This window comes from Suricata suricatta, chromosome 10 (genome assembly GCF_006229205.1).
Source record: "Suricata suricatta isolate VVHF042 chromosome 10, meerkat_22Aug2017_6uvM2_HiC, whole genome shotgun sequence".
Classification (NCBI taxonomy): domain Eukaryota; kingdom Metazoa; phylum Chordata; class Mammalia; order Carnivora; family Herpestidae; genus Suricata; species Suricata suricatta.
The window spans coordinates 126288763-126315199 of NC_043709.1; the positions used below are offsets into that span (position 1 = coordinate 126288763).

General features: G+C 48.8%; 1 protein-coding gene across 1 annotated transcript in view; it reads right to left on the reverse strand.

Annotated features, from left to right (window-relative positions):
* Positions 1–5277: 5277 nt before the first annotated feature.
* Positions 5278–26437, reverse strand: part of CAMK1D (calcium/calmodulin dependent protein kinase ID) — a 421541-nt gene continuing 400381 nt past the window's right edge. Inside the window, exons 7-11 of the mRNA XM_029955818.1 lie at positions 23129–23241; positions 21726–21804; positions 14291–14378; positions 13085–13202; positions 5278–11557 (exon numbers count right to left, since the gene is read on the reverse strand). Coding sequence (XP_029811678.1) covers positions 11439–11557; positions 13085–13202; positions 14291–14378; positions 21726–21804; positions 23129–23241 — 517 coding nt within the window. The 3' untranslated portion in view covers positions 5278–11438. The remainder of the gene's footprint in view (positions 11558–13084; positions 13203–14290; positions 14379–21725; positions 21805–23128; positions 23242–26437) is intronic.

The following is a 26437-nucleotide window of genomic DNA, read 5'->3' on the forward strand; positions in this document are numbered from 1 at the left end:
TGGTACGAGCCTGGGTCCGAGCCCCAGATGGCGGGCATCCAAATCCCGGCTCTGCCGCTGTTCGCGTCTCCTTGGAGTGCCACAACAAAGTCCCACACGCTAGGTGGCTTCAACCACAGAAATCTATCGGCTCACAGTTCCAGAGGCAGGAGTCTGAGATGAAGGTGCTGGTAGGTTTGGTTCCTTCTGAGGGTTGTGAGGTCAAAAATCTGCTCATGCCTCTCCCCAACTTCTGGAGATTTTCTGGCAATCTTGGCATCCTTGCCTTATAGGTCTCCATTTTCATCTTTACCTGGCATTCTCCCTGTGTGTTTGTCTTTGTTCAAACTTCCCTTTTAAAAAGATAAAGAAGCCAGTCATATTGGATTATGACCCACCCTAAAGATCTTTTCAAATCAGGTCATGTTTTGAGGTACTGAGGGTTAGTACTTCAATATATGAATTTGGGGGGGACACAAGTCAGCCCATAACAGCCACATGCTAGAGGTGTGTCTGGGGGAAGTCACGGAAGCCACCTCAGTTTCCTCACCTGTAAAGTTTAGATAATTATAGTACCCGTATGATAGAGTTGTTACAAGGACTGAACAAGTTAATATTTGACGAGTGTTTGAAACAGTGGCTGGCACTCATTACTGTAAGTGTTTGTCGTATGAGTTAATCTCTCTTAGATCACATGATAGTAGGCACAAGAGACGGGTGGCTGTCTAGTATACAGTGACTCCTGCAATGGCCCGGTCTGTGGGGCCCTTTCTGAGGTGTGTAGAAATGGTTCCTTGTCCCTCTCCACCTACATGTAGAATATAAGGGATTTTACTGATGAAAGTGCGTTTTGGAAAGCACAGTGGGATTGCCTCAGAGCGATGGGAAGAACAGAGGTTGGTTCAGACAAGAGGCACCATGTGCTCAATGAAGATATACCTGGAAGGCCAGGTCTGGAGCTGACCTGGGCCCTCAGAGTAAGGCGGTTATCACTTATGGTCCAGATGTGTTTCACGACAAGTTATCGAGTTTCTCAGCTCCAAGTGGGATGATGCCTAGGCTGCCCTGGCTCTGTGCTTGACAATCACCAAGCACAGCTTTCCCCCGGAGATCCCGGGTCGGGTGGCCTGGGCATTCGTGTTTTCAAATGGTCCCCCAAGTGATTCGAATATGCAGGCAGGCATGAGAATCTTGAAGAGGCTCCTTCAAGTCCCTCACTCCTTGAAGTGGGGTCCGGGGATCAGCGGCAGTGGGAGCACCTGGGAACTTATTAGAAATGCAGACACTTGGGCCCCAGACTAGCCCTGCTGGATCAGACTCTGCGTCTTAGCAAGATTCCCCAGGAGAACAAGTGAGGAGTGCGGGGATGCAGTTTTTTGAGCAGTGGCAGGCTGGAGGTCTCTAGCCGGATGCGTAGCTGAGGAAGAGAAGCTGTCCTTTAGGACAGTCTGACTCACCTGAGCCGGAGGTGATGCCAAGTCCCCCCTACTTGTTGTGCCCTGGAGACATTCCTTCCTGGTGGAGATTACTGTCCAGATACAAGACAATTAATTTTAAAGACTTACTTCTGAGTAAGCTTCTTTCTCCCTCAAGGGTGTCATGTGACAAGCACCTTGGGCTAGGTATAGAAGTCAGCTGTTTTCCAGGTCCGTGCTCGGGAACAGCTGGCCCTCATGAGGGGGGTCGGTAGGTATGCTCTTCTATGTGATCATAGCCAGGCTGGGCTGGCGGCTCAGCTTCCCCAGTGAATTTCTCTGAGCTGATATAAACAGTAAAGCCCACATAAATAGATCTTGATGCACTCAAGAAAGAAGATGTAGTGCTGAAGCTAAGGGAATGGTATAGGGAGGGGAGGAGAGGGACAAAGAGGTAGGCAAGAGGAAAGGGGTTGATAAATTGGCCATGAGCTTCATTTTCCTGGCCCACTGTCTTTCTGGAAAGATTCCCCTTGCTGATGGAAACATATTAGGTGGATGAGCTCATGCTATATACAGTTCCTCTCAAGGGAGGCTGGAAGAAAACAAGAGATCTGAGACACTTTCTTGAAAAGAAATCAGGAGCTTTGAAGATGATCTGCAGGAGAAGAGCAGATGACAGGGAAGTCTGCATGTCAGGGATGAAACTCTGTGTGAAAACAGAACTTTCCAGAGATAATAATCAGAGCAGGAGGATGGACTAATTAAAAAAAAAAGTCCAGCAGTGTTATGATTTCTGTTTGCATCTCTGATTCTAGATCAAATCCAGCTTCTATGACATTTCTCCTTGAGACATGGAACAACAGAACAGAAAAAACATATGGGCTGTTTCTGCAGTGATGCCTACATCCTCTCTGTGGTTTCTCATTTGTTGGCTGACACGTAAAGCCGAGCTGAGCTACTAAAGAAGATGAATTTCTCCTGGAGAGGTGGAATGGACCCTAGTAATGTTGATGTTTTCAAATGTTAGCTGATCTGATTGCGTCAGTCCCCAACTCAATAACTGTCTGTGGTCCCCAGTTACCGACTAAATGAGGTCGAGATTTCATGGTGTGGAATTCAGTGGCCTGGACAAAATCATGAGAGGCGATGTGGTAGAATAGCCTTTGGTCTTAGTCTCAGTTGAGTTGAATCAGCTGACCTCAGGGAAATCACTGAAACTTTCTGAACGCGTTTGCACACGAAAGACACTTTGTCAGGCTGATGGTTCAAGGAGATGTTGCGCGGAGTGCACTTACCACATTATCTAGAGCTCAGTAAATGATGGATACATGACATCATCATTACTATTCGTTATTGTTGATGATTCTAACAAGGTTCCTCTGACCTGCCTTTCTCTCCCTGTGGCTTGCCCACACCCATGGCTTGTGCCCAGGGAAATACGGAAAATTCCATCCGCATGCTGGGCATCCAGCCTCCATGCTCTTGCTCAAAATGTTCCTGCTAACTTCTTCCAGTCCAACACTACCTTCCTTCCAGAGTCATTCCAGAACTCCCTTTTCATGCAGCCTTTGAGGGTGGGGTCCATGTCAGACTTACCTTGGTTTTTGAGTATGCATGAAAACTCTAGAATAGAGTAGGTGCTCAAAACATGTTGAATGAATGAATGAATGAATGAATGAATGAATGAATGAGTGGAAGTTTATCACAGGGTCCCCCTGTAAGGTCTTTCAGGGAATGGGTGAGGGAAGGTTTGAGGGTTCTGCGGGAACCGCACTCCAATTTTTCTGCTCAAGGAGGTAAACTCACCTTGAGCTCCTTGCAAGGGACAAGGAGACTAGCACATTTCCCTACAGTTATGAAGCCAACTCATGTCTGTAAAGTGCTTTTAGATTTACCAACTCACTGCGATAGCCTCTTAAAGGCTCACACTCTCCCCCCCTCACATCTCTGGATGAGCTCCTCACTGAGCCTGTGCCAGGTCCCGAGCTCTCAGCTGGCAGCTCTCCTCGGCCTTGGAAAACCTGATAAAAATGTTGGTAGTCCCACCACTCAGGCCAATGCTCCATGGTCTACTGGGAACATGCAAGCCAGAAGGCATCTGGATAGCACCCCTGTGTGGATTGGGTAAATAACAAGCACCCTTTTCCCTGTGCCAGGGTGCAGGGCCTCGTGTGGAGGGTGTGGACCAGCAGTCAGCCCCCACTGTTTACTCCCTCAACTGGAAGACCCTGTATGGTGGGTCCAAGAGCATGTGTGCGTGCCCACATAGACATTCTCTCTTTCTTTTCTGAACAGCTCCTGTAAAAAGGGTGCTTTGGGGAAATAATACATTCAAGGGGTTCAGCATAGATTTTGAAACCAAGTATGTAAAAAACAAATATGGAACTAATCATAACTTCTCTTCCTTGATCATTCTCAACTAGAGAGCGCTACCATAGCCAAATACATACCCCAAGACCACAATTAGCTCGGACAAATAGCTCAGCATATGTGTGAACTGAACCTTTCTCTATGAAATAGTTTTGTTTCAGCCGTTGTCCTTGGGGGCACGGGGGCCAGGAGGATTTGGGCATACACAATTTGTACCCCTTTTGCCATTAAGCTCTGTGCCTGCTGTGATCTGGCATGGCCTTTCCTGGATGCACAATCCTGTAACTATGTAAGGAGATTTCCCTTTCCTTGTGCTGTTGGCCCCTAAGTGCATTGTGATCAATGATAGATATTCACAAGAGAATGCGTAAGACCAAATGTTATCTGGAAAATAGGGGAAATTTGGGGTGAATTTCAGTGCCCGAAGCCTAGGTAAATCTAGGAAGGACAGAGAAGCTTGCCTGGTCAATGTGCCTGGAGCCAAGTACAAAACAGTTTGACCTTAAACATTTCAAGTCTGAGGCATTTATAAACACCAGCTTTCTATCAGGATTCATTTTATACTTCAGCACATTTGCTTTGGCTAAATTTTCAGTCACACTTGGCGAGTCCTCTCTAATAAATCCTTACAAAGGATTTGCAAAATTGGTGAGGTTACCAAAGTTCTTTTGTTCCAAAAATTTGCATCAACAATGTCACCTATGAACCCTCCGAATGATCACTTTGATTTGATATACTTCAGAATTAGGGTCTGGACTAAGAGATGCCATAATCAAATCAGAAAAGACTCGATGTTTGATGGTACGCACCGTATTTCTTCAGGGCTTGCTTATTTCCGAAAAGGCTCCTGCCATTTTCATCTGCTATGGCTGCTGGGACAGCGTTGGCTCTCCACATCTCCAACACATGTCTGGTCCATTTCCCCCTGCAAATAGCCACTTACCATTTGGATAGAAGGAATTGTCTGGTCACAGACTTAGTCCTCAGTCCCGACCATATGCACCTATGAAATGTAGTCCCTCTCTCCCCACCATAAGAAAGATAGCAGGCAGCCTTCTGCTCAGAATGTATCTTTTTTGGGGGCATGGACAACTCCAGAGCTGCATTGAGCAAAACGATGGGTATAGGCACGTGCCCACTCATCCCCTCCTCAGAGAGGGGTTCCTGGAAATCGCCTTTTCCTCTAAGTGACTCATGAGTATTTAGCTAGTGCGGTTTGCGTTAATGGGCGGACCCCAGCCATTTTGTGCAGCAGCAATGAAAAGGAGAGCTTCCGTCTAGCAGGGTGGTAAAGTGGGGAACCCTCCACAGGTCCTGAAGCCAAGATCTGCCCATCCCTTCTTGTCCCTGGCACTTTGGACTCATTGGGCGGGTGACATAAAATATGTGGGGAACCCTATGAGTTTCCAGGGGCTCAAACTCCCTTCCTTCCAATCCAAACTTCAGAAAGAGAAGAGAGCTGTTGGAACACCCCTCCTGCTCTTTATGAAGGAAACAGACTGCATACATCTGAAGGTGATTAATTGTCTTTATTGGAGGAAAACAAGAAGTCATCAATCTCGTTGTCATTATGATAGAAATCTTGATATGTGTACATGATTGTCAAGGCAGAGAATCATTTGCTACATAGGCCCATGAACAATTTTGCAGTGCCGCAAACCTAGGTGGGTTAAAATTCTTGCAGGGTGTTACATGCATGGATTAAGTGCACAGTTTCCCTTCTTTGGGATGAACGTGTTTTTTATGGAAAAATTGAACCAATCACAAGCCTTATAATAATAGACGCGGGGACATTCCTGGATTCGCCGCTGTAAGCTTTTGGAAAACATGCTCGCTCGCTGGTAGGAGGGCTCTGAGAAGGGCAGTGACATTATATGTAGTGACTAAAGCCAATTTAGAAATTGTTCCAAATTTTGTTCTAGACGGAATGTGCCTTTTATGTCGTCCAACCCGAATGTGGCACTTAGCTAAACATCCTCCGAAACACGCCACCCATCTCTCGTAACAAAGATGCTGCAGTCTCTCTGCTGTCGTTGGATGGCAGGCCATGCATTCTGACGCCAGGGCCCCAGAAGGAGGGGGCAGGCCTCTGTGTGTGTGACCAATGTCCAAGCAAGCGATGCGTCAGTCCCTTCCTTCCATCGCTGGAAGGCTGCCCGCACTGCCCCGGCCCCTGCGCCTCAAGTGCAAGGCTGGTCTAGGGCCTGACAATCGCAGTCTGTCCAGATGAAGGTTTCCCTTTGAGGAGTAATTTATTTAGTGTTTGGGGTTTTGGGGTCCCTGTGATGACTCATCTCTATGACCAAAGCCTCACACACTTCTCTCTTTTTTTTCCTGTCCATAAGAAAATAAAATCACCTCTAAGTAAAATAATTCAGTAATAATCAGAAGACATAATCACTGTATGAGAAGTTCCCTGGGGACCAAAAGGTTAAAAATAGATACGGCAAATGCAGAAGCAGCATTAGTACAAAGGGTGAACGGAACAGTTTGTCCCTTTGGTGTAGAAAGATACAGACACCGAGAAGCCATTCCACACTTTGTCCACGAAACCAGACCTGGCAGCCACATGCTGCAGGGTTGGCTGCCGAACGCGCACAGCCTTTGGGTTTGCAGAAGCGGAGCACCCCCCACCCCAGAGCCAGGAGCCCAGCCGCTCGGTCTCCTGCTGCAGGGGGTGGGGAAGGCTGGGCAGGGCTGCTGCTCCTGTGGGTCTGGGTCAGCGCGGAGCAGGCGGTGGGCCAGGCCTGGCCGACATGCAGGGCTGACTTCACAGTGGGGCTGGGCTCTTGCACCCTGGCCCGGGGTGCAGACCGTGATGCACTTGGGGCCACAAGGACAGTGGGGGTGGAGGGGGCGTGGGCTGCAGTCTTCCTGCTTCTCCCCCTGCCCGCTGTCCACAGTAGAGTTCTTCAAGCCAGCTGGTCTGCAGGCTGGCTTTCTTGGGGTCTTCAGGAAATAAGCCTGCCCCCCTTTCAGACTTGGTCCAATTCACCTTTTCTATCTCAACATTTGCAGCTCTGAAAACCAAAGGGTTGGAACCCCTTGTGTGCAAATGTCAGGCATGCTTGCAGCCCCAACCTATAGGAACAGGTGCCCCCTCCCAAAAGAATGGTGGGTTCCATACAGATATACACCTTTTTTTTTTTTTTTTTTTTTTTAACAAACTGAACAGTGTTTGGTCTGGAATGTGTTTAAGGAAAAGGCAAACTTCGCCGAGGGAGGGTGGACAGAATGAGGAAGTCGTACTGGTTCAGAAGAACATGCAAAGGTTTCGTGCATCAGTTGACTCAGAGTACCTTCATTTCATCTGCTAGAAGTGAGCGTGTGACCCTGGGAAAGAGTACATCTTAGTTCTGCTTATGAAATGGGAGGACCTGCCCTTTGCCAGCCCTTGCTTTCCTCTCGCACATCCACAGGAAACCCCGGGAATCACCCGGAGTAGGGGTGTTGCTGGCCCTACCACAGAGGCAGTGACTCTAGCTCTCCTGCCTTCAGCCCTGGAGCCACGGTTCCTGCCTGGCCTCCCCAGCGTGAGGGAGCCACACTGGCTGAAGCTCTGGGTGGCCCACAGAGGCCTGGTGGCCAGAGCCTTAACATGCTGAGTCATCTCCACGGGACACGGTCTTTTCTTTCTGTTTAACATGACTTGTAGAATGTCAAATCCCAGCGGGCTAATCAGATGAAGCTGTCACTTCTCGAGAGAGAGAGAGAGAGAGAGAGAGAGAAAGAGAGAGAGAGAGAGAGAGAGAGAGGGTCAACCCCCTTTCAGGAGGGGTCATGTGGGCTCCCTCCCTCTTGTCCCTGGTGTTCTTGACCTTTGTTCTAAAGGGGAGTTCCCTTCCCCCACCCACAATCCATCCAAGATATGTTGGATACCAAGGTAGGTAAATGAACAGGGCAGGTAAACTGAGCCTGAGGGTCATATGCCAAGTCCCTGCCATCAGATGGCCCATGCTTCCCAAGTGCCGGAGCCTTGCCTGTTGAGCCAAAGCCGACTCGCTTTGCCCCACACCGGGCTGTGGGGTTTCTTGGACACCATGCTAACAGCTAGTTGGAGAGTGGGACCCTTTCAAAGGGGACAAGCTGCTTTGTGGGGATATGAAGCTGCTCCCTGCTCGTGAGGAGGGATTTGAGAAGTGACCAGAATCACTGCCATAGTCAACAACACTAAGCCACACCTGCTTCTTGGTTTTTTGTTTATTCATTTGTGTTTTGGTATTCTTTTCTTTAAAAAGGAGACATGAAGGGGGACATCATCCTTGCTATTTTCTTATGGGGTCTGAGGCAGGAGGAGATGGTAAAACCTGCTGCTGCGATGGCCACGATGGCCGCAATGCCCTGGACTAGCTGTCAATCTATCTTGGCACCGTTTTCTTTTCTCAAGGGCTTTCTGTGGTCCCGTGTGCTCCACAGAGGCATTCTCTGCCCTCTCGGCTCCAGCTGCCTTTACCCCTACCAACCCAATGCCCCATGCCCCGCTGTGCTTGCCAAGGGAGGACAGTGAGCAGTCCAGACCCAGGGAACCCTGCTTAAGAGCGACAAGCAGCTGGTCGTGGGGGGGCCCCGCGTGGCGATCACTTACTGCTCATTTCAGACCAGTGCTGGCTTTGCCTACCGCCTCACTGATGAGATGAAAAGTGGGGAAGAGGAGGAGGGACAGACAGGCAGCTGAGAGAAAGACCACTCAAGGATATTTCAAAATGTCATATTCAAGTGAAAAAAAAAATCCACTAGCTCTGAGAAGCTAAAAAGACCAATGGAGGGTGGGTGCTGGGGTTGCAAAGAAGCCTGTGGTAGAGCGGGTGGCCGTCTGTTAGTCTCGGCCACATGCTGGCTTCCACAGCAGGTGGCAGCTGGGGGCCCGTGTGACAGGCTCAGCTACAGCCGTTGGGATCTGACATCAGCGAGAGCCCCGGGACTTAGCCGGTCTTAACAAAAGGCACATTCTGGGTTCTCTCGCCGTGTGGCAATAAGCATAAATAATACCAAATGCAGTTGAGAGAGAACTGTCTTTATGCCACAAAGGCTCTCTCAAAGAGAAAAAAGGTCTTCCACTCGGTATTTATTTTCTCCTCTTCCTAAAATGCCTGACGTCAAGTTCAACAGAGTTGGCTTTTGGGCTGAAACCAGGCCCCCTCACCTCACACTGTTGTTGACATGCTCCAGGCCAAGTGCGGCCATGGGCTCACCCAAGCCACGAAGAGGACACTTACAACGGGGCCTCACCTCTCACTGGTTCTACACTTCTCGGGGAGGCACGCTTCCAAACTAACTGAACAGAACATGCACCCCAGGTATTGGCTCTAGGAAATAATATAACCACACACGAGAGAATGTAGCTTCAGAAGTTGCCCTCTAAATGCAACTCAGTGCACACAGGACATGGTGGTAGGCACATGTCATAGATACCAGGTTTGGCCACATCATCACCCCGTTACACCTAATTCCTTGTTTTCTTGCACTGTAGAAACAGGAATGTTCCATTACACTTGTTAGGAAGCAACACCCTAACGAAGCCCCTGGAGAGAGAGCTCAGTTTCCTGATACTCTAATAGTCATGCCATTTTCCTTCTGTGGCAATTGATACTTATCCAACTCACACAACACTTGCTTCTCAACTGGGTCTGTGGTCATTTTATAGACTTTCCAGGCTTTTTATAAATAGTGAAGAGTGACAGCCTGGCTATCACTCTGGATGCATGTGTGGCAAATGCCAAGTGGGATTCCTGCCAAGGGGCTGGGTGCCTATGATATGCGTTGGGAACAGGGTCGACCAGTTGCCTGTCTTCCCAGATGCTCCTATACATCCCCGCACTGCCGTACTAATGGAGGCAGAATGGAGCTGCTGAGCCTAGTAACATGGTGTGCATGTTGAGGGGCTATCACTAAGCATGTGGCACAGGTGTGGAAGGGACAAAGATGGCCTGACCAACAGGACCCGCTGACTTTGGGTAGCGATAGGAGAAGGGAAGGAGGGGCCACAGCCAGTAGACTTGTTGGGCCATCGGGCAGACCTACAGGGACTCACGGCAGGCTTGAGGCTGATGGTGTGAAATGTAGACTCATGGTGTTATGTTGGGCATGGTGGCCAAGGGAGGGCTTTTGCAAAGCCAGCATTTGGAGCCACCTGCATGCCTCTGCCAGAGAGCATCCTTGAAGCCCTCCTGGGAAGCGGTCTGCCCTGGGTTTCACGCCATGCTCTACCCTGCACACCTGTACCCCACCTGGGTGAACAATGCTGCCTGGAACATTGCCAGTTTTAGCAATGCAAGTCCTACATCCCAAGAAATTCTTAAGTCCGGGGCAAACTGGCACCTTGGGTGACACCACCACTACTGGTCTTTGGTTTTCAGGCTGCCCTGGTCAGAGGGAGGGCTGCAAGTGCGGGCTGGCCATCACCACACTGGCCAGTGTCCTGCTTGCCTGGAAGGTCACCTCCTTTACCACCCCAGGTAAATGGACTCTTTTCCAAGGCCACTTCCCTCTCCTCGCCTGGGTAACTTTCATAGAAGAACAGGGTAAAAATCTGCAGAAACAACTTGTGTCAGTTGGAGGCCATTTTAAGTATAAGATTAGAAATGCATTTTTAAAAAACAGAGAGAGAGAGAGAGAGAGAGAGAGAGAGAGAGAGAGAGGGAGATTGATTAACTTTAAAACTGCATAGCTGAGAGCAGAGTTTTCTGTGTTACCCTCATGAGAAATGTAAGCTGTGTGAGACGCTGCCTTTAACCAAAATGGCATCTGGTTCCTTCTGGAAGGGAGGCTCTTATATCTTTGTTGGGTGGGCATCTCTTTCACAGCAAGTGAAGTGTCTGGAATTTAGCCTTAGTCTTGGGAGCACAGGCTTCTTTATTTCTGACCACTGATGGCGAAGGCCCCTAGGGTCTCCCGTTGGCCAGGGGCAGGCTGGAGGGGGTGTTGGAAAAGGTCTTCTGCAGATTTCCTCCCAAGGTGGCCCTGGAGACAAGGCAGCCTCACTAGACTGCTGAGTTGTTTTCTTAGAGAGCTGCCTCTCCAGGGAAGGAGAGAGAAGGAGGAAAAAATAGAAGTAAAGTGCACTCTTCGCCTTGGAGACAGATTCTCGATCCTCTTATTAGAATTTTTAAAAATACCTTTACATTCCCCTTGGAGGGAAAAAAAAACACATCTCTTAAAGGTTAACATAAAATTCAACTACTGATAAGTGAAAGATACAGGTCATGTGACTAAGAAGTAAAGATCAGAAGGGCATATTTCTTAAAAGATAAAAAATAAAACCCTAATGCGCAATATTTACCAAGACTTAAATAATCCAGTTGAAACCTTTTTTGTCATTAAAGAAAAAACTACAACACAGACGGTTCCCCATACCGAGAAGAGCGGAAGTGACGCGGGCTGGGGGAGAGGATGAGGAGGTCCGTTCGATCAGAGCTTTGCAAGACTCCTATGTACAGCACCAGATCCTATTACATCAGCTCCCTTGAGTCAGTACAGTTTGTGAGAAATGAACACTTCAGAATTGCAGTATAAAATATGGCCATAAAAAACTTCTGTCTTCCAGTCCTGTGCAGGGAGGCGCACCATGCAAGGTGGGATCACTCTGGAGTGGCTGGTGGCGCTGGTGGCCCCGTGGGGGTGGTGGGGGCCCCCTTCCCCGGCCCCGCCCCTGGGCCCCACCTCCAGAGCCAGTCACTTGCTCCCGGAGTGCACCGTGGTCACAGTGGTGGGCCTCGGTCTCCGCTCAGCCCCCACTCCTGAGACCCCCGATGAAGACGAAATGAAACTACAGAGCGTGGAGGGTGCCAGACCTGCAGGGGGGACAGTGGACACAGGGGGTCAAAGCTTCAGAAGAAAGTACTCACTCCCCTTCCCCACTGCGGGGTTTGGGGTGAAATGGTGAACGTTTACACACTTGGCTCTAAATGTTTGCCCACCTATAGGAAAACATGTGCAGTGTCCATGAAGTGCTTTTTTCCTAGACCCAACTCTTCCCTCCTGTTCTAGCTCTAATGATCCTGACTGTATTTGAACACGACATGGTTAAGCCCCCATAACAGGGTAGGTACCACTCACTGAGTACTTACTATGTACTAGGCCTCAGGTTAGGTGTTGGATACATCCCACTGTTTTAAGAATTATTCTTACAACTACCCTATAAGTAGAGGTTTGAAGAGTGAAGACAGAATGTGACCCCCCACGCCCCCCGCCCGACCATCGCGTTTGGTGTGTGGTCTCTACTCCTGGCTAAAAACCATCTGTGACACGGAGCAGATCGAAATGGGGCCATTCTCCGATTCCTCCTGTTCCAGCAGCCCCGGCCTAGAAAACTTCCTCACACCCTGCACGACCACACTCCCTGAGAGCCTGTGTTGGCATCAGAAAATCCTGATGCAGCTCGGCTCCGGTAGCGTATTTCCCCGTGAGCTTTGTGGGCTCCGCCCTGGGGAGATCCGTCAAACACGGGTCTACCGTGGCGTGCGGTTGGGTCAGGGGGCGCTCATGGAGATGTCTGGGGAAAACTGAAGGGCTCGCATTCCCAAATGAGGTGGAGAGACTATTTAGGGAGGAAGGGAACCCCTTTCTGAGGGTAATGGGATGGAATTGAGGCCCAGAGTGGGACCAAACTAAAGGGTCTCAATGATCAGGGAGGTGTGGGCCAACAGGGACCATGAAGGTAACTGCCCTGAGGCTGACGGAAGCCCCTCAGCCGGCCTGACATGGGAATAAGATGAACAGGCCAGGGAGCACCGGGCAGCGGGGGAGAGAGACAGAGTGTAAGCACGCCCTCAACGATGTGACAGTCCAGCACAAAGATGAAAGACAGTGACATATTTTTACTACGTTTCTGTCTGCAAAGCCGATGCCCATAATATAACTCAGCTCTAATCCTCCTCCTCGTGAAAAAAACAGGTGTAAAAAGCCAATGTGATCAGGGTGTCATGAGTCCCTGTCACCCCTTCCTCAACCCCTGAGAATGACACGAAATGACAAGCGCGCCTCGGGGAAGGAGATGGATCTGAAAGTGTCTGGGCTTTTGTCCAGACAGACATGGCCATGCGGGACTTGAGCCACAGATTTCTCCTCTAAAAACGGAAACCATCATACCTACGGTTGTGTGTGTATCGAATCATTAAACATTTAGAAAACATTCTTTAAAGTTAAATCATGTCCCAGGGTTGTTGGGGACATTCAAGGAGATGAATTCAATCAGAAGTGTCTGACAGACACCAGGAGCTCACAAAGGACCATGCCCACCTCCCCCGCCCCAGATCCATCGGACCCGCCCCAGACCCGACGGACCGCCTGTTGGAAAGTTGTCTTTGCTACATACGCACAATCTTTTTGGCTGGCCAAACTGAGGTTGCTTGAAACGCCTGCATTTGAACTGTCCAGGCTGCTGCCGAGATGGAGTTTCCTCATGTGTCTCACGACGGCCGTGGCATTAAATGCTTGCTGAAATTTAAGAAAGGGGAACAAAGCAGACACAATAGTCCAGCTAATTAGACAAGACTCAGACTCTGTCCCGTTGTTTCCCTTCGTACCCCAGCCATTTCCAACTTCCTAAAACGTTGTCACGATATTTTAGAGAGTGAGCTTGTCTTGCCCCGTCTTCCAAACACACGTTAATGGTTTGCACCTCTTGCCTCCAGCAAAATGTATTTTGGAGATTTAAACAAACTTCTCTTCTGACACAGTGAACATAGAGAATAAATGAAAACTGTTCTCTCCATCATGTAAGGGAAGTGACTTTTAGAATAAAAGGCGTCTTATAATAAGGCAGTATCTTAGGTGATGCTTTAAGGGAGTTTTAATTTTTCTATTATTGGTGCTTGTGCCCTAACTAATAGCATTTCCTCCGAATAAAGCAGGTCAGTGGGATTGACTTTGTGGCCCTGCACCGATAGAACACAGGGTTTAGGTAACCAGGCAATGGTCAGGGCAGCTCAGTGGTATAACTCCATCACATTTTTAGCAGAATAGTATTGATGAGTTCAACTCCGACCACTGTCTTTCCCCACCCCCTTTCCTATCACTTTAAGAAAGGTCAGCCATTAAAGACCCAGCAACAGAAAGGAAGACAACAGGAATTCTGTTCTTAAGAAGCAGCAAGTGAGTAAAGGCTGACACTATTGCTATTTTCGAATCAGGGAGGGGAGATATTAAATCCACACTTCATCTCTCCCACACCAGGACTTCCCCTTTGAGTCTCATCATTGTTGGTTAAAATTAGCAACATTATCTGGGTGAGGTTCTGGGGATTTTCATCAAACTAGGGTGGTAGTAACCTTGAGAAATGATAAATGCTTCAAGTGTAGGGCAAATTTCATGGGGGGGGGCTTCAATTCATTACAAAATATTTTTTTTTCTTTGAGAGAAAGAGAATCCTAAGCAGTCTTTGATGCTGTCAGCTCAGAGCCCGATGCAGGGCTTGATCCTATGATCCTGGGATCATGACCTGAGCCAAAACCAAGAATCAGATTCTCAACCGACTGAGCCAACCAGGTGCCCCTCATTGCAAATTTAATGAGCACAAGACTTACTCTCCATTTGCTTTTTGCGAAGTTCTTCCGGATCTGGGCGCTGACAGACTCATGGATGTTTTTGTTGAGGGCTGTGTCACCAGCAATCCTGAAACAGAGACAAAGATGCTCCCTCGAAAGGGTTTCTTGGGAGGGTGTGTGCTCTGACCCTGGGCCGCACGCTGCTTTCCCAGGGGAGCCTCAAGCCCGTGCCTGTCCTGAGTTCACTGGGAGGGTGGCTTACAGCTGCCCCTCCAGACTGCGTGGCTCCTGTCTGAACACACGCAATTTGCCACCAGCGCCAAGCCCGGTGCCCCTACTATACCCCGCACCCTCCCAGAGGTCCCTTGACCTCTCTGCCTGGCTCCCACTTCTTCCCTTTTCGCCCCAATTCCTGCAGCATCAGAAGCCACAAGGCAACTTGAATCCAGTGTTTCCTCCTTTCCCTCCATCCCCGTCTCCGCCAGCTCTCTACCTGCAGTTCTTGCCCTCTAAGGCCCCACATGCGTTTCCTGCCGGATCGGACGACCAGATCCCTACCCAGGGCCATCTTCCCAGCTTTCTCCTTCTACCCCCTCCAGACCCTCTGCATCATAGGCCTGCTCACATCCTGGGCTGAGAGCATCCCTCTGGTCCATTCCAGCAGAATTAAGCTCTGCCACATTCTCTGTGCCTACATCCCCTCCGTGCTCAGCGAGAGGGTGCCCAGCCTCTGCTCTGCTCTGCTTGCCAAATCTTCTTCCCTTGCATTTCCCAGGAGAATTCTCTGAACTGCCAGGACAAATCCACTCTGCATTCAGCTGGGTCCCTGATACTATTGGGCATTAGTTTTTGCTTGTTCCATAGCCTTCTACTAGCCGGGAAGAAGGTGGGTTGCTCTTCACCTCTGTCCTTAGAAACTGCTTAGGAATTAACCCCCCCCCACCAACCTATGACTTCCTCCTTCTGCTTTACCATCTCTCCTTCCCTCCCTACCTCCTCGCTCTTCTCTCTCAGCTTACAGTCTCCAGGCACATTGGTCACCTGGAGGCCACCCACAGCTCATTCTTCTCCCACACACCCCTCTCAACCTCAACACCGTCACTGCTTTACATTTAATCACCTGGTCTTCTCCCCTAGATTCAGAGGAAGCTGTGTTTTGCTCTCATTTTTTTTTTTTTTTGCACTTAGAACCTTCCATATCTTCCCTTTCATTTTTAGAAAAAATTTTAATGTTTATTTTTGGAGGAGAGAGAGAAAGGGCATGAGTGGGGAAGGGACAGAGAGAGACGGAGACACAGAATCCGGAGTAGGCTCCAGGCTCCAAGTGGGGTTCCAACTCATGAGTCTTGAGATCATGACCTGAGTGGAAGTCAGATGCTTAACTAACTGACCCACCCAGGTGCCCCTATCTTCCCTTTCATTTAACACCAAACTGTTAAATTCTAGGCTGGTATCTGATACCCATGAAATCATTTCTTGCATCTGAAAGGTTGAGGGACAGAGAGATGCCAGGAACACTGACTATCCTTTCTGGCTGGAAGGTGACTGGTTAGTGAGGAAGGGAGGAATCGGTCATCTCCCAGACCCAGATGGCTCTGACCTCGAACAGCCTGGATGCCACACTGTTTTGTCCAACTCATTGGGGGCCATGAAAAGTATAAGCTCAGGACTTATTCAGACAAATTATCCCTGAGGAAAAATCTGCCCCCACCCACCTAGCCTTTCGCTTTAAAATTGAAAACACAGTTGAAAGATGTGGCGTTTAATCTGGGCCAGGCAGGGCCTATATTTGGAATGCTCTCTGATATTCCTGTCCCTCTGACCATAGATTCTTTTTCCCAGAAGGGCTCAAAATACTTAGTCAAAAGGACACTCAGAAACTAACTCAAGGGAACCAGGTTTCCATTTCCAACAACTGCCGATTGTGCCCTTTCCCCAGACTCACGTCAATGAAATAGAAACAGACTAACAGGCAAGTCCATCCGAGACAAGAGGAACATGGTTAGGGGACTGCAGACATTTTTACTGAGCTCTTCCTTCTAGACAATTCATGTGAGTGTTTCCTCCTGCACTACTTTAAAAAGCTACATCCTTGGAAAAGAAGGCCAATTCCAACTCATTGGTGGCCAGAGCTTTCTTGGAAACGAGCAAGCAGGAGTGGTAGGAATATGGGGTTCCTTGGGCTGAGCAGCACCGCAGGGCAGAGCAATGCTCCAAACCAAACAGAGCCGCGAAGGGGTCAGGGAGACTCCCTTCTCTGTGGGTTAGCATGGGCTGAGATGTAAGGAAAATGCAAACTTCCAATTATGTTAGGAATGTTCCATGCTCACTTCCCACAGTCCTGGGGTGTGCTGTAGCTGAGTAAGATCAGACAGGGCAGATGTGGCCCAGAGGCCCCGCTGGGGCACTCTCCTTGGGGAAGTGAGGCCACCTTGGCCTATGACCATGATCTTCCTCAAATGGGCACCACCATGGAAATGGCTCCTGCCATTCATGAGCCAGCGAGTTTACAATGACAACGTATGACACTCGCAATGCTCGGTGCTACTAGCTTTAGCATTATTCATCAGCAATACTGGAGGCCCAGAATCCTAGAATTTAGAATTGGAAGGGACTCTAGTACCTCGATGGTCCTAGGAATTGAACAACGCCTCCGACACAGAGGAATTTCCTTGTAAATCTGTGTATACACACACATAAAGCTATGGGCACCCACATCCCATTCCTGTCTCCCTTGCTTTCTACTGTTTTTAATATTTGATTTTCGAGTAATCTCCACACACAGTGTGGCCTTGAACTCACAAACCCAAGATCAAGCGTTGCATGCTCTACCGATTGAGCCAGCTAGGCACCCCACCTCGCTTTCTAGTTTTAACCTCATGCTAATCATACAGACGGCATTCATACAAATCACTCTTTGTGGGTCTGTCTTGCTCTCTTTCTCCACACATAAGTCATCGAAATCACCTCCCCTTGACTCCTGGTGTTTTCATGTCTTGCATGTGGTCTGCTGTACCTCCAAACCTTGGATTTTGCATTTTTTCTAGCCACTTTCTCAGGACAGGCTTGGTGATAGCCAGCTGTATCCCCAGAAACCAGCTTCCCAGACTCCTGGGCTGCTTCCCGATCCAATCCCATGGTCAACCGTAGCTCTGCTGGCTGGAGCCCAGCAAAGGGGAGGGGTCTCAGTGAACACTGAGGAGAGGGCCGTGGATGCCACCCTGGCCTGGCCAACACGTGAAGTCCCCTCTGGGGGGGACACATCGCCAAGTGTCACCTAGGGTGTCAATGCAACTAGAGACAGAGGTTCAGAACTATCCGAACCAGAGGAACAAACTCCACCAAGATGTTGCCCCGTGAGGAGGAGCGGGTTCCCGTCCTGTCACTTGCCAGTTCCTACCTTTGGCCAGCAGCCAGCAGGCTGCCAGTTCCTCACCACGTGCTGTCATGAGAAAGACACAGCTTCTTGTGACAGGGCCTTGGGAGGGGCGCCTGGGGGGCTCAGTCGGTTAAGCGTCTGACTTCAGCTCAGGTCATGATCTCATGGCTCATGAATTCGAGCCTCATGTCAGGCTCTGTGCTGACAGCTCAGAGCCTGGAGCCTGCTTTGGATTCTCTCTCTTTCTCTGCCCCTCCCTCCCACTCACAAAAGCGGGCCTCTCTCTGTTTCTCAAAAGTGAATAAACATTTTAAAAAAATTTAAAAAACGAGGGCACAGGAAAGGCCTGGCAAGATGAGCTAACCACCTTCGATGTAGATAGCTTCTAGAAGGAAACCTGCCCTGTCTGGTGTGGTTGGTTTTGGGGCCAAGGAAAGGGTTTCGGGACTTCCAAAGCCTCTCCTGGCTCTTGGGAGCCTCGATTAAGCTGGAAAAGCGAGTGCAGAATAAGAGATCATGTTCTCTGGATACAACTGATGTGCCAAGAGCACAGCTTCCAGAATGGCAGTGTGGATAAAGCTGTGCTCCCTGGAGTAATCACCATACTTTCTGCCAGCTCTCTGCTGAATCTGGTGCTCTCAGCCTGAGCAATTTTACATAAAAGAAACAGGCGTATCAAAAATGCAGGCAATGGGGCATTTCAATGATGTCTGAGTCAAGGGCATTCATCTTTATCATTTTCTAATATTTGACTTCCTGGGACTTCTGAATGCATGGTAAAAATTATAAAGTGCCAGCTCTGCAGAACAAAGGCATTAATCTGTGCGGCTCACATGTGAATACATCCTACAGTGACCCAGGCAGATGACTGTGAAGGCTGTCTCCAGCCCGACCTCTTTCCTGGGCTCCAGACTCACTCAGCAAAGGGACCCTGCCTCCAGCACCTGGGTGGCTCCTGGGCCCTCCCTCCTGCTCCTCACGGTGGAGGCATCTCACCCACCCAGGTCCCCAGCTGGCACCTTGGGAATGACTTCAGACCCCTGGGCCGCAGCAGCGCTCTGCTCCGAGCTGTAGCTCCCCACCCCAGCGTGTCCATCCTCTTCCTCCCTGTGGTTCTGGGCAGGACCCCTCCACCCTTCTCTGGGCCACCCCTCCCCCACCTCCAGTCTGCACCTCCCTGCCAGCCTCCCTTGCCCCATGGCCAGCAATTTGGCCTCTCTCCTGCCATCAGTGGAGCTTTCTGGAACACAAATCTGATCACCTGGCTTAAAACCTGTCAGGGGCCCCCACTACCCAAGGGGAAAATACAAAGTGCTTAACATGGTCATAAATGAAGGGTGATTCACATAGATCGGAGATTTGTTAGGTGCCAGGTCGTCTTCGTACTGTTTGTATATCGTATCTCACTGATCCCTTGAAAAGCCCATAGGTTGTGTACTGCTGTCACTTATGATCTCAGTTGGACACAGGGGCCCACAGGGCTCAGGAGCTCACAGATGCAGTGACGGTGGAGCTGGGGCCTGCCCTCGAGCAGGCCACCCCAGAGACTGTGCCGGTCCTGTCCTTTCTCATCCCCTCCTGCCTCGCTCCTGTGCCCACGCCCCTCGAGGAGCACTGAGACTGGTGGCTCCAGGACAGAGGCAGGGTTTAGGCCCCTGAGCTCTCCCTGCCTGGAACTCCTCCCCTCCCTGGACAGGCGGGGAAGGCCTTCTCTCGGCGGGGCGTGGCCTCTCAGGGAGGTCCTCTGAGGCCAGACCTCGCCCTCCTTTCGTTCATCAAAACATCTGGTGAAGGAGAGGCCAGGTTTCAGCTGGGATCCTTCCTGTTTTCCACACAGCAAGGCCGGATTAATGGACAAGTCCTAGGAAGGAAACTGCTTCCTTTCTTTAGAGGTCTCTTTCCTCTTTTGTGAGATTATCTCCAAGGTCTCATACGTACAAAGTAAGTATGTGCTGGGGCGTCATGTATGACATGATAGCTCTGGTTCTAAAGAGAGTAACTCCTGAGAGGCCTTATTACAGGGAAAAAAATGGGGACGGGGAACCTACGTAAGGGGATCTTATTGTGGTCATCACTTTATAATACACATACACACCAAATCATCACACTATATGATATACACCTTCCTTAAACCTATCCAGTATCTGTCAACTATATCTCAGTAAAACTGGGACGGAACAAAGTCTCACATAGCTTTAAAGGCCGTATGACTTCAGGAGAGATTCCCCTGAAAAGCACGTAAGAAAACGGCCCTGCCCCTACTCTCACCAGTAAAGTTTCTTCCAAGTGTTGATAAAGAAAGAACAAGCTTTATATTGTCACAATAAACAATCTGACCTATTGTCCAATGTAACTCATTAAAAATATTATTTATTTTAAGCTTATTAAAATATATACAATCAAATCTGTCTCCTTATTCAGAAACATCTTTCCCTCCCCTGTAGCCATTCCTGTTTTCCTTTTACTTCGGTGGTGGTGGAGAGCATTTATTTTGAAATCAGTTCTGGCTGGAAACCATTCTGACTTCACCATTATGTAGTGGTTGTGCCGTCTTGGCTGAGGCTATGTTACTCTGTCTTTCTAAATTGATTCTCTGATCTCTGAAATGGAGATAAAACCTACTTTACAGGGTCATTATCAAGAAAAACATGAGATGATCCATTAATGCAATGAGAACAGTACCTGAACCTGAATTCCTACTGACAAAATGACAACTGTTGTTATAAATTAAAATACAGATCTTCCTTGACTTACAGTGGGGCTAAGTCCCAAGAAATCAATCAGATGTTGAAATATCACAGATGAAATAAGCATTTAATACACGTCACCTACCAAACATCAGAGCTCAGCCCACCCTACCCGAATCGTGCTCCAATTGCTCACTTCAGCCTATAGTTGGGCAAAATCATCTAACACATAGCTTATCTTATGATAAGGTGTTGAGTGGCTCATGTAACATACTGGTTGTCCAGGGACAGAATGACTTGCCTGGGGACAGAATGGGTGTCAGCATACAGGTTGCTGACCCTTGTGATCACGTGGCTGCCAAAGCCCAGAGTCACAAGAGAAGATCATACCTAATGCTGCTAGCCCAAGAAAAGATCAAAATTCAAAACTGGAAGTACAGTTTCTACTGAATGTGTTTCTCTTTCACACCATTGTCAAGTCAAAAAACTATTGGGGTGCAGACCATCTGCACTGTGAAACCAGGTCATGACACCCCCAGGAGTAGGTCCCCTTCCAAAGACTAACGAGCACGTGAGATTCTGGAAGAAATGCTACCAGTGAGGGTAGAACAGACAAGGGGGCAGTTTTCTCAAGTGCTTTTTAGGGGAATTTCTCCAGAAGTCACAGTCTGTCCATTTGTTTTCATCAGACCTCATATTTTACCATTCCTGGTCTTTGTTTCTAGACAGACGGTCCTGGCGGTTTAAAGAAAATAGCTTAATGAAACATTTACTATGTACCAGACATTGTGATAAACCTTTACAGACATAATCTCAATTATTTCTTACGTCAGCCCTGTAAACTGGGTATTGCAGTTCTCATTGTAAGGATAAGAAAATGGAGGCTCAGAGAAGTTAAGTACAAACACAGGGTTAACAGCTAGTGGATCGTGAAGTTGGGTTCAAACCTGGTTAAGTGGCTTCAAGAACACTGCGGAGAACTACAGTCATACAGAACACCACACACTATCAAAACGTGCCTCTGGGTTGAAGGCACATGAAGTTGAAAAGCATCTTAAAAGGAGAAAATATAACATCAGAACACTTACCTAGTGAGCAGTACGCTCAAGGAATCAAACTCCAATCTAAATGACTCCTCGGAGAATTACCTTCAATAAAAATGACCCTAAAATAGTTGACATAGAGTGAAAACCCGAGAGCTATCTTTTGCACACTTTGCTTGTCATCTGTGCATTCAGAAGACTGTGTCCTCAGGGAACAGAGTAGTTCAAGTGTTGACGTGGGGACTCGGTGAAAGCCACCAGCCAGTGGGAGATGTAATCGTTCTACAGTTAAGAACGGCTAAGAGGGACTTTCCTCTGGGAAGGCGTCAGATGGCACAGTCTGTCTACTGGGTGATTTTTCTTACCATGGGTGCCGAGCGGCTTGCTCACAAGTGTATCTTTTATTTGGATCTTTCTCCATCAGATTCCGAATGAAGTCTTTTGCTGTTCAAAAGAAAGCACAAGGGGAGGAATCAGTCTTTGGTTTGCGATGTGACAATTCGACACCACCAGGCCCTCGGGAATATTGTGTGGCGCGTAAAAAACAGACCAGCCCCTCCCCCCTCCCACTGACCCTCTTGTGTACCTTGGACACAAGGGGCAGGCGGGAATCAGCGTCTGGGGGAAAGGGAAGCCAAGACTTGGCACTCCTAAGAGGTGACACAGTGAATGAGGAGGCCGCCAAGCCAGGCGTGGGACCCTGCCTTCCCGACTCAGAGCCCTTCTCTCTGGCAGCGAGTGACATTTTTGGTTCAGAGATCAAACACCTTTGTCATCATGTGCCTCTCGCTGAACTCACCTCCTGCCGAGGAAGCTGCTTTGTGGATGTCCTCTCTGTGCTTCAGACATCACTGATTCAACAAAACCCCTTGGCCTCTATCAAGGCCACCAGGCCCTGGGCAGGCACGTGGATACGCAGCCCTCAAGAAGCCCCGCCCTCCCAGCCCCCACAGCCCACTTAGCTGATCACAGTGAGTAGGTAATTTTGATGAGGAATAAAGCAGATGTTTCCAGTTAGGAGGAAATAACTCAAACAATAAATAACTCAAAGAATAAAATGCACTATCTGAACACCTCACCAGTAAGGGCAGGGCCCTGCCCCATTTATTATTTCATTTAATCCTTGTACCACCCACTTTGGTGGGGAAGAGTGTTACTACCATCCTGACTTCCTCAGGAGGACACTGAGGCTTGAGAGACGCGTCAGTTTACGTGAGCCTTGGTTTTGACCTTAATCCCTGAGGAGGAAATGGCGAACAGCTCTGGGAACGTTTCAATGGGGCAGAGTAGCTGAGACGTGGGCCCTGGTGTGAGGGCTCGGGTTCAAATCCAGATCTGCCACTGACCAGCTGTGTGGCTTCAGTGAAGGCATTTCACCTTCTGGGGCCTCAGCTAACTCCCCTGTCAGGTGGGGATAATAGGAACACCTATCTGATCGGTTGTCCTGAGGGCCGAGTAAGCCAGCACACACTCAGACCTCATAGTGTTCAGCACACAGCAAGCGCTCAATAAATGTTAGCTAATACTGTTTCAGTGCTGGAGTGCGCAGATGAGGGCATGGCTAAGAGTGGTGGAGAGGTCAGTCCCGTCCCTCAGCCTGGCTCGGGCCGGACGTCCCGAGCCTATCTTCCACTTTGCAAGTCAAGTCCAAGTACGAAGCTAAGGGAACTTCCTTGGGAGCCTCAAGACCACTCTGAACACCTGTCATGGGTAGGTGGTCTGGATACAAGGGTCCCAGGGGCCACCCGTGGGGAACCGAGAGACCTACCAGAGTCAGAGATGTCATCCCAGTAGGGGGAGTCAAACTCATATTCCGCCTTGAGGATCTGCTCAAAGAGCTTGGAGTCATTTTCATCGTAGAAAGGGGGGTAGCCACAGAGCCTGGAAGACAAGTCAGTGTAAGGGTCTGGCATGGCTGACATCCACTGTGGCGGCTGGACATTCTGCACGGAAGGGAGAGCCACTGCCACCCAAAGTGAGACAGCCTGCCCCGTGTGTGTGACAAGTGCCATCTGAGCAAAGAAGTCACACATTCTATGGGCGGAGGTGGCACAGAGCTAAAATTGTGATTTGATAAATAGCAGAAAGATAATGATCTAAAGTAAACACATATGCAAAGTCCACCTTTCCGTGTTATAACCACAGCCCTGCGTACCCCCAAACCAGCCCCGGAGCCTTCTGTGCAAGTGCCACTCACCTCATTGTCTGTAATGTTGTCCCCAACGGATAATGGTTGGTGACCAACTTGCCACAAGTTGCCCTAAAATGCACATTACCAACCTACCAAGTCTGGAGGCAGAGCCACGTGGCTGATTCTGGGCTCACATCAACCCAGAGGGTGGCAGCCGCAGTGGGAGTTCTGCCCCCGGATGAGCCCTGAACCTCCTGACATTGCCGAACTTTGTTCAAAACACAGCTCCAGCGTAAAGATCCATTTAATGAGAACAAATGAACAGGAATCAGCAGGCCTGAGAGGGATTAGGCTGTCGGCAAATAAGAAACTTAATAAAGGTTCAAAACACAGCGTTGGTACATTCATTCTTCAGCTGCTTGGGCTGTGACACATGGTGTCACCAGTCACGCTGCCCGGGGAGGAGGCCGATGACATTTTTAAAGGCTATGAGACGTTTTGTGGGCTGATAAGATTCAAACTCATCTATCCCCACAAGGTTGATTTAGGGGCTAAGTGCCTGGAAAATTTCATTTTTAAAGATTTGCTGCTTTTGGCAAAATGAATAAGAGCCCGGGCTCTGAAACCACGGAGCACATATTCCACTGCCCAGGAAACGCCGGAGCCGTGAATGGATATGTAAATGCTTCCCATAACGAGGATTTGGGCTAAAGGAAATGTGCATATTAGGAAAAGCAGACAGAGCAAAATGTTAGTTTGTCCTGGAAAGTGCCTGAATTGTAGATATGTGAGGTTTTTGTTTATTAACAACTGAGTGTGTTTTACTTCAGAGTTTGGCTTTCTTTTCAAGGAAAAAAAAAACCTTTAAGAAAAGTCCAGGAAAGATTTATTCTTCTTGTGCCAATTTTGTTAATGTATATCCCAATTTCTTCTGGTTTTTAAGCTTTTTTGGATGGGGGATAGAATACCGCTTATGTGGCTATACCGAGGATGGAAGAAAAGGATGTGGATCTCGTTTGGAGACGAAGTTAACATTAAGAAAGAGGATTTTAAAATAAGGATTGTAAAAGAAGAGAAGAACAAACAGAAGTTGTTGGATTTTCCTCAGCTCTAGAAATTTCACAGAGCTCCCTGGCCAGGCTATTTCACTAGTAGGCTTGTGTGGAGGGTCCAAATAGGAGAATGAACAACGCTGAGTGGCTAATCTCCATAAAAAAGAACAATGACTTCTGCAGTCTAGACCTACTGGCAAGTGGAATCTTTGTGCTCTTATTTTATATCTCATACCATTTAAATAATGTACAAATTATCTCAAAGATGATAAAGTCATTCCCAATGTTCTAGACCTAAAAGTTTACGGTTCAGCATAACATCTAGGGGCACCTGGGTGGCTCAGTCCATTAAGAATATGACTCTTGGTTTCAGCTCAGGTCATGATCTCATGGGTCGTGGGGTCGAACCTTGCATTGGGCTCTGCACTGACAGCATGGTGACTGCTTGGGATTCTCTATACCCCTTCCTCTCTTTCTGCCCCTTCCCTGTTCACTCATGCTCTCTCTTGTTCTCTCTCTCTCAAAATAAAAAAATAAACTTTAAAAAATGACATCTAACCTTACCAACCAACGACTGATGGTCATGCCCAGTTATATAGGCAATACACCTTTCCAGGGCTCATCAACTGCCTGCATCCCAGACTCAGGATGGTCACCCATTGGGAACCCTTATATCTTCAGTCTTTCTTACTTTGCCGTCTTATCTACCTGTGGCACACTCATGTAAATATCCTGCTAGATTCTAGTTTAGTCTGGACTGGGTACTTATTTTAGGTAAAAAATGCCTCTATGAGCAATGAGGTATGATCTCATTCAAACCTCAATTCCCCCCAGAAGATGCATATCCCCAACACCTCTGTTCACCATTTAGAGCCACTTTCCAGTCTGCTCAATGCCCTGGGAGGCGGATCTGTATGGATACCTGAATGAGGGGTGAAGTCTGACATCTGATAGGGGTTGCCCAACTGGACCTCCAGTGGAGATGGTGAAGGAAGGGGGGTGTCAGGGACAGGCTGGCTGCTCTCATCCAGCAATCAGGCTGGCTACACCCATGGACTGAAGGCCACTGCTTCCCCTCAGGGAGCAAATTCTACCAGGTACTCCTCTTGGGATTCTGGGAACTGTTCCCCGCCTCCCTTCACCACCTGGGGTCTAGGAGTGTTTACATCTCAGTCCTTAAGAAGCCCAGGGTCTCAGTCCCTTGTGCCATTCTCATTTTAAAGGCAAAGAAGCTAATATGCAGCAAAGTCAGGACTCGAGGCCTATCCATCTGATTCCAGCTTTGTGTTCTTAAATATTTGCTTTTACACACAAGGGAAGAGAACTGAGAATTGAACCTTATGCTTCAGTCTAGACTTTGAATTCTCTCTGGAGGTCATTTAGTTTGCCTACCTGCCCCTTCTTCTGCAAGTAGAACGCAGTGATTGGAGCCTACCTTTCCAACCCCATTTCCTATGTTCTGGGTCTTGTGTGCTAAGATGCTCAGAGTTGGTTCCCCAATGGGTACTTCTTACTTCTGGACCAAGGTAAAGGCATGTACTATACCTGGGCTACCCTCCCCCTTCACTTGCTTCTGGTACACCCTCGAAGACCAGTGGGGCTGTTATTAAGAAGACCCAGCCCCTTTCTGCCAGATGGGGTAGGTGCTCAGCTCTGTGCCCCAGTGACACTGGGCAACACTCGCCAGGGATGCTTCCTATACTGCACGCTGCCCTGACCTGTCCTTAAGGTAGGACCATGTCTGAGGTCTCACTCTCGTCTTTTGATTCCCGGTACCCAGCCCCAGGTCTACTCATAGCAGATGCTGAGTAAATGCTTGGATGAACAAAATGCTCTTGAAGAAGAGGCTTCATTGTTGGCTACTGAGTGCCCCGGCTGGGCTCTGAAACAGAGA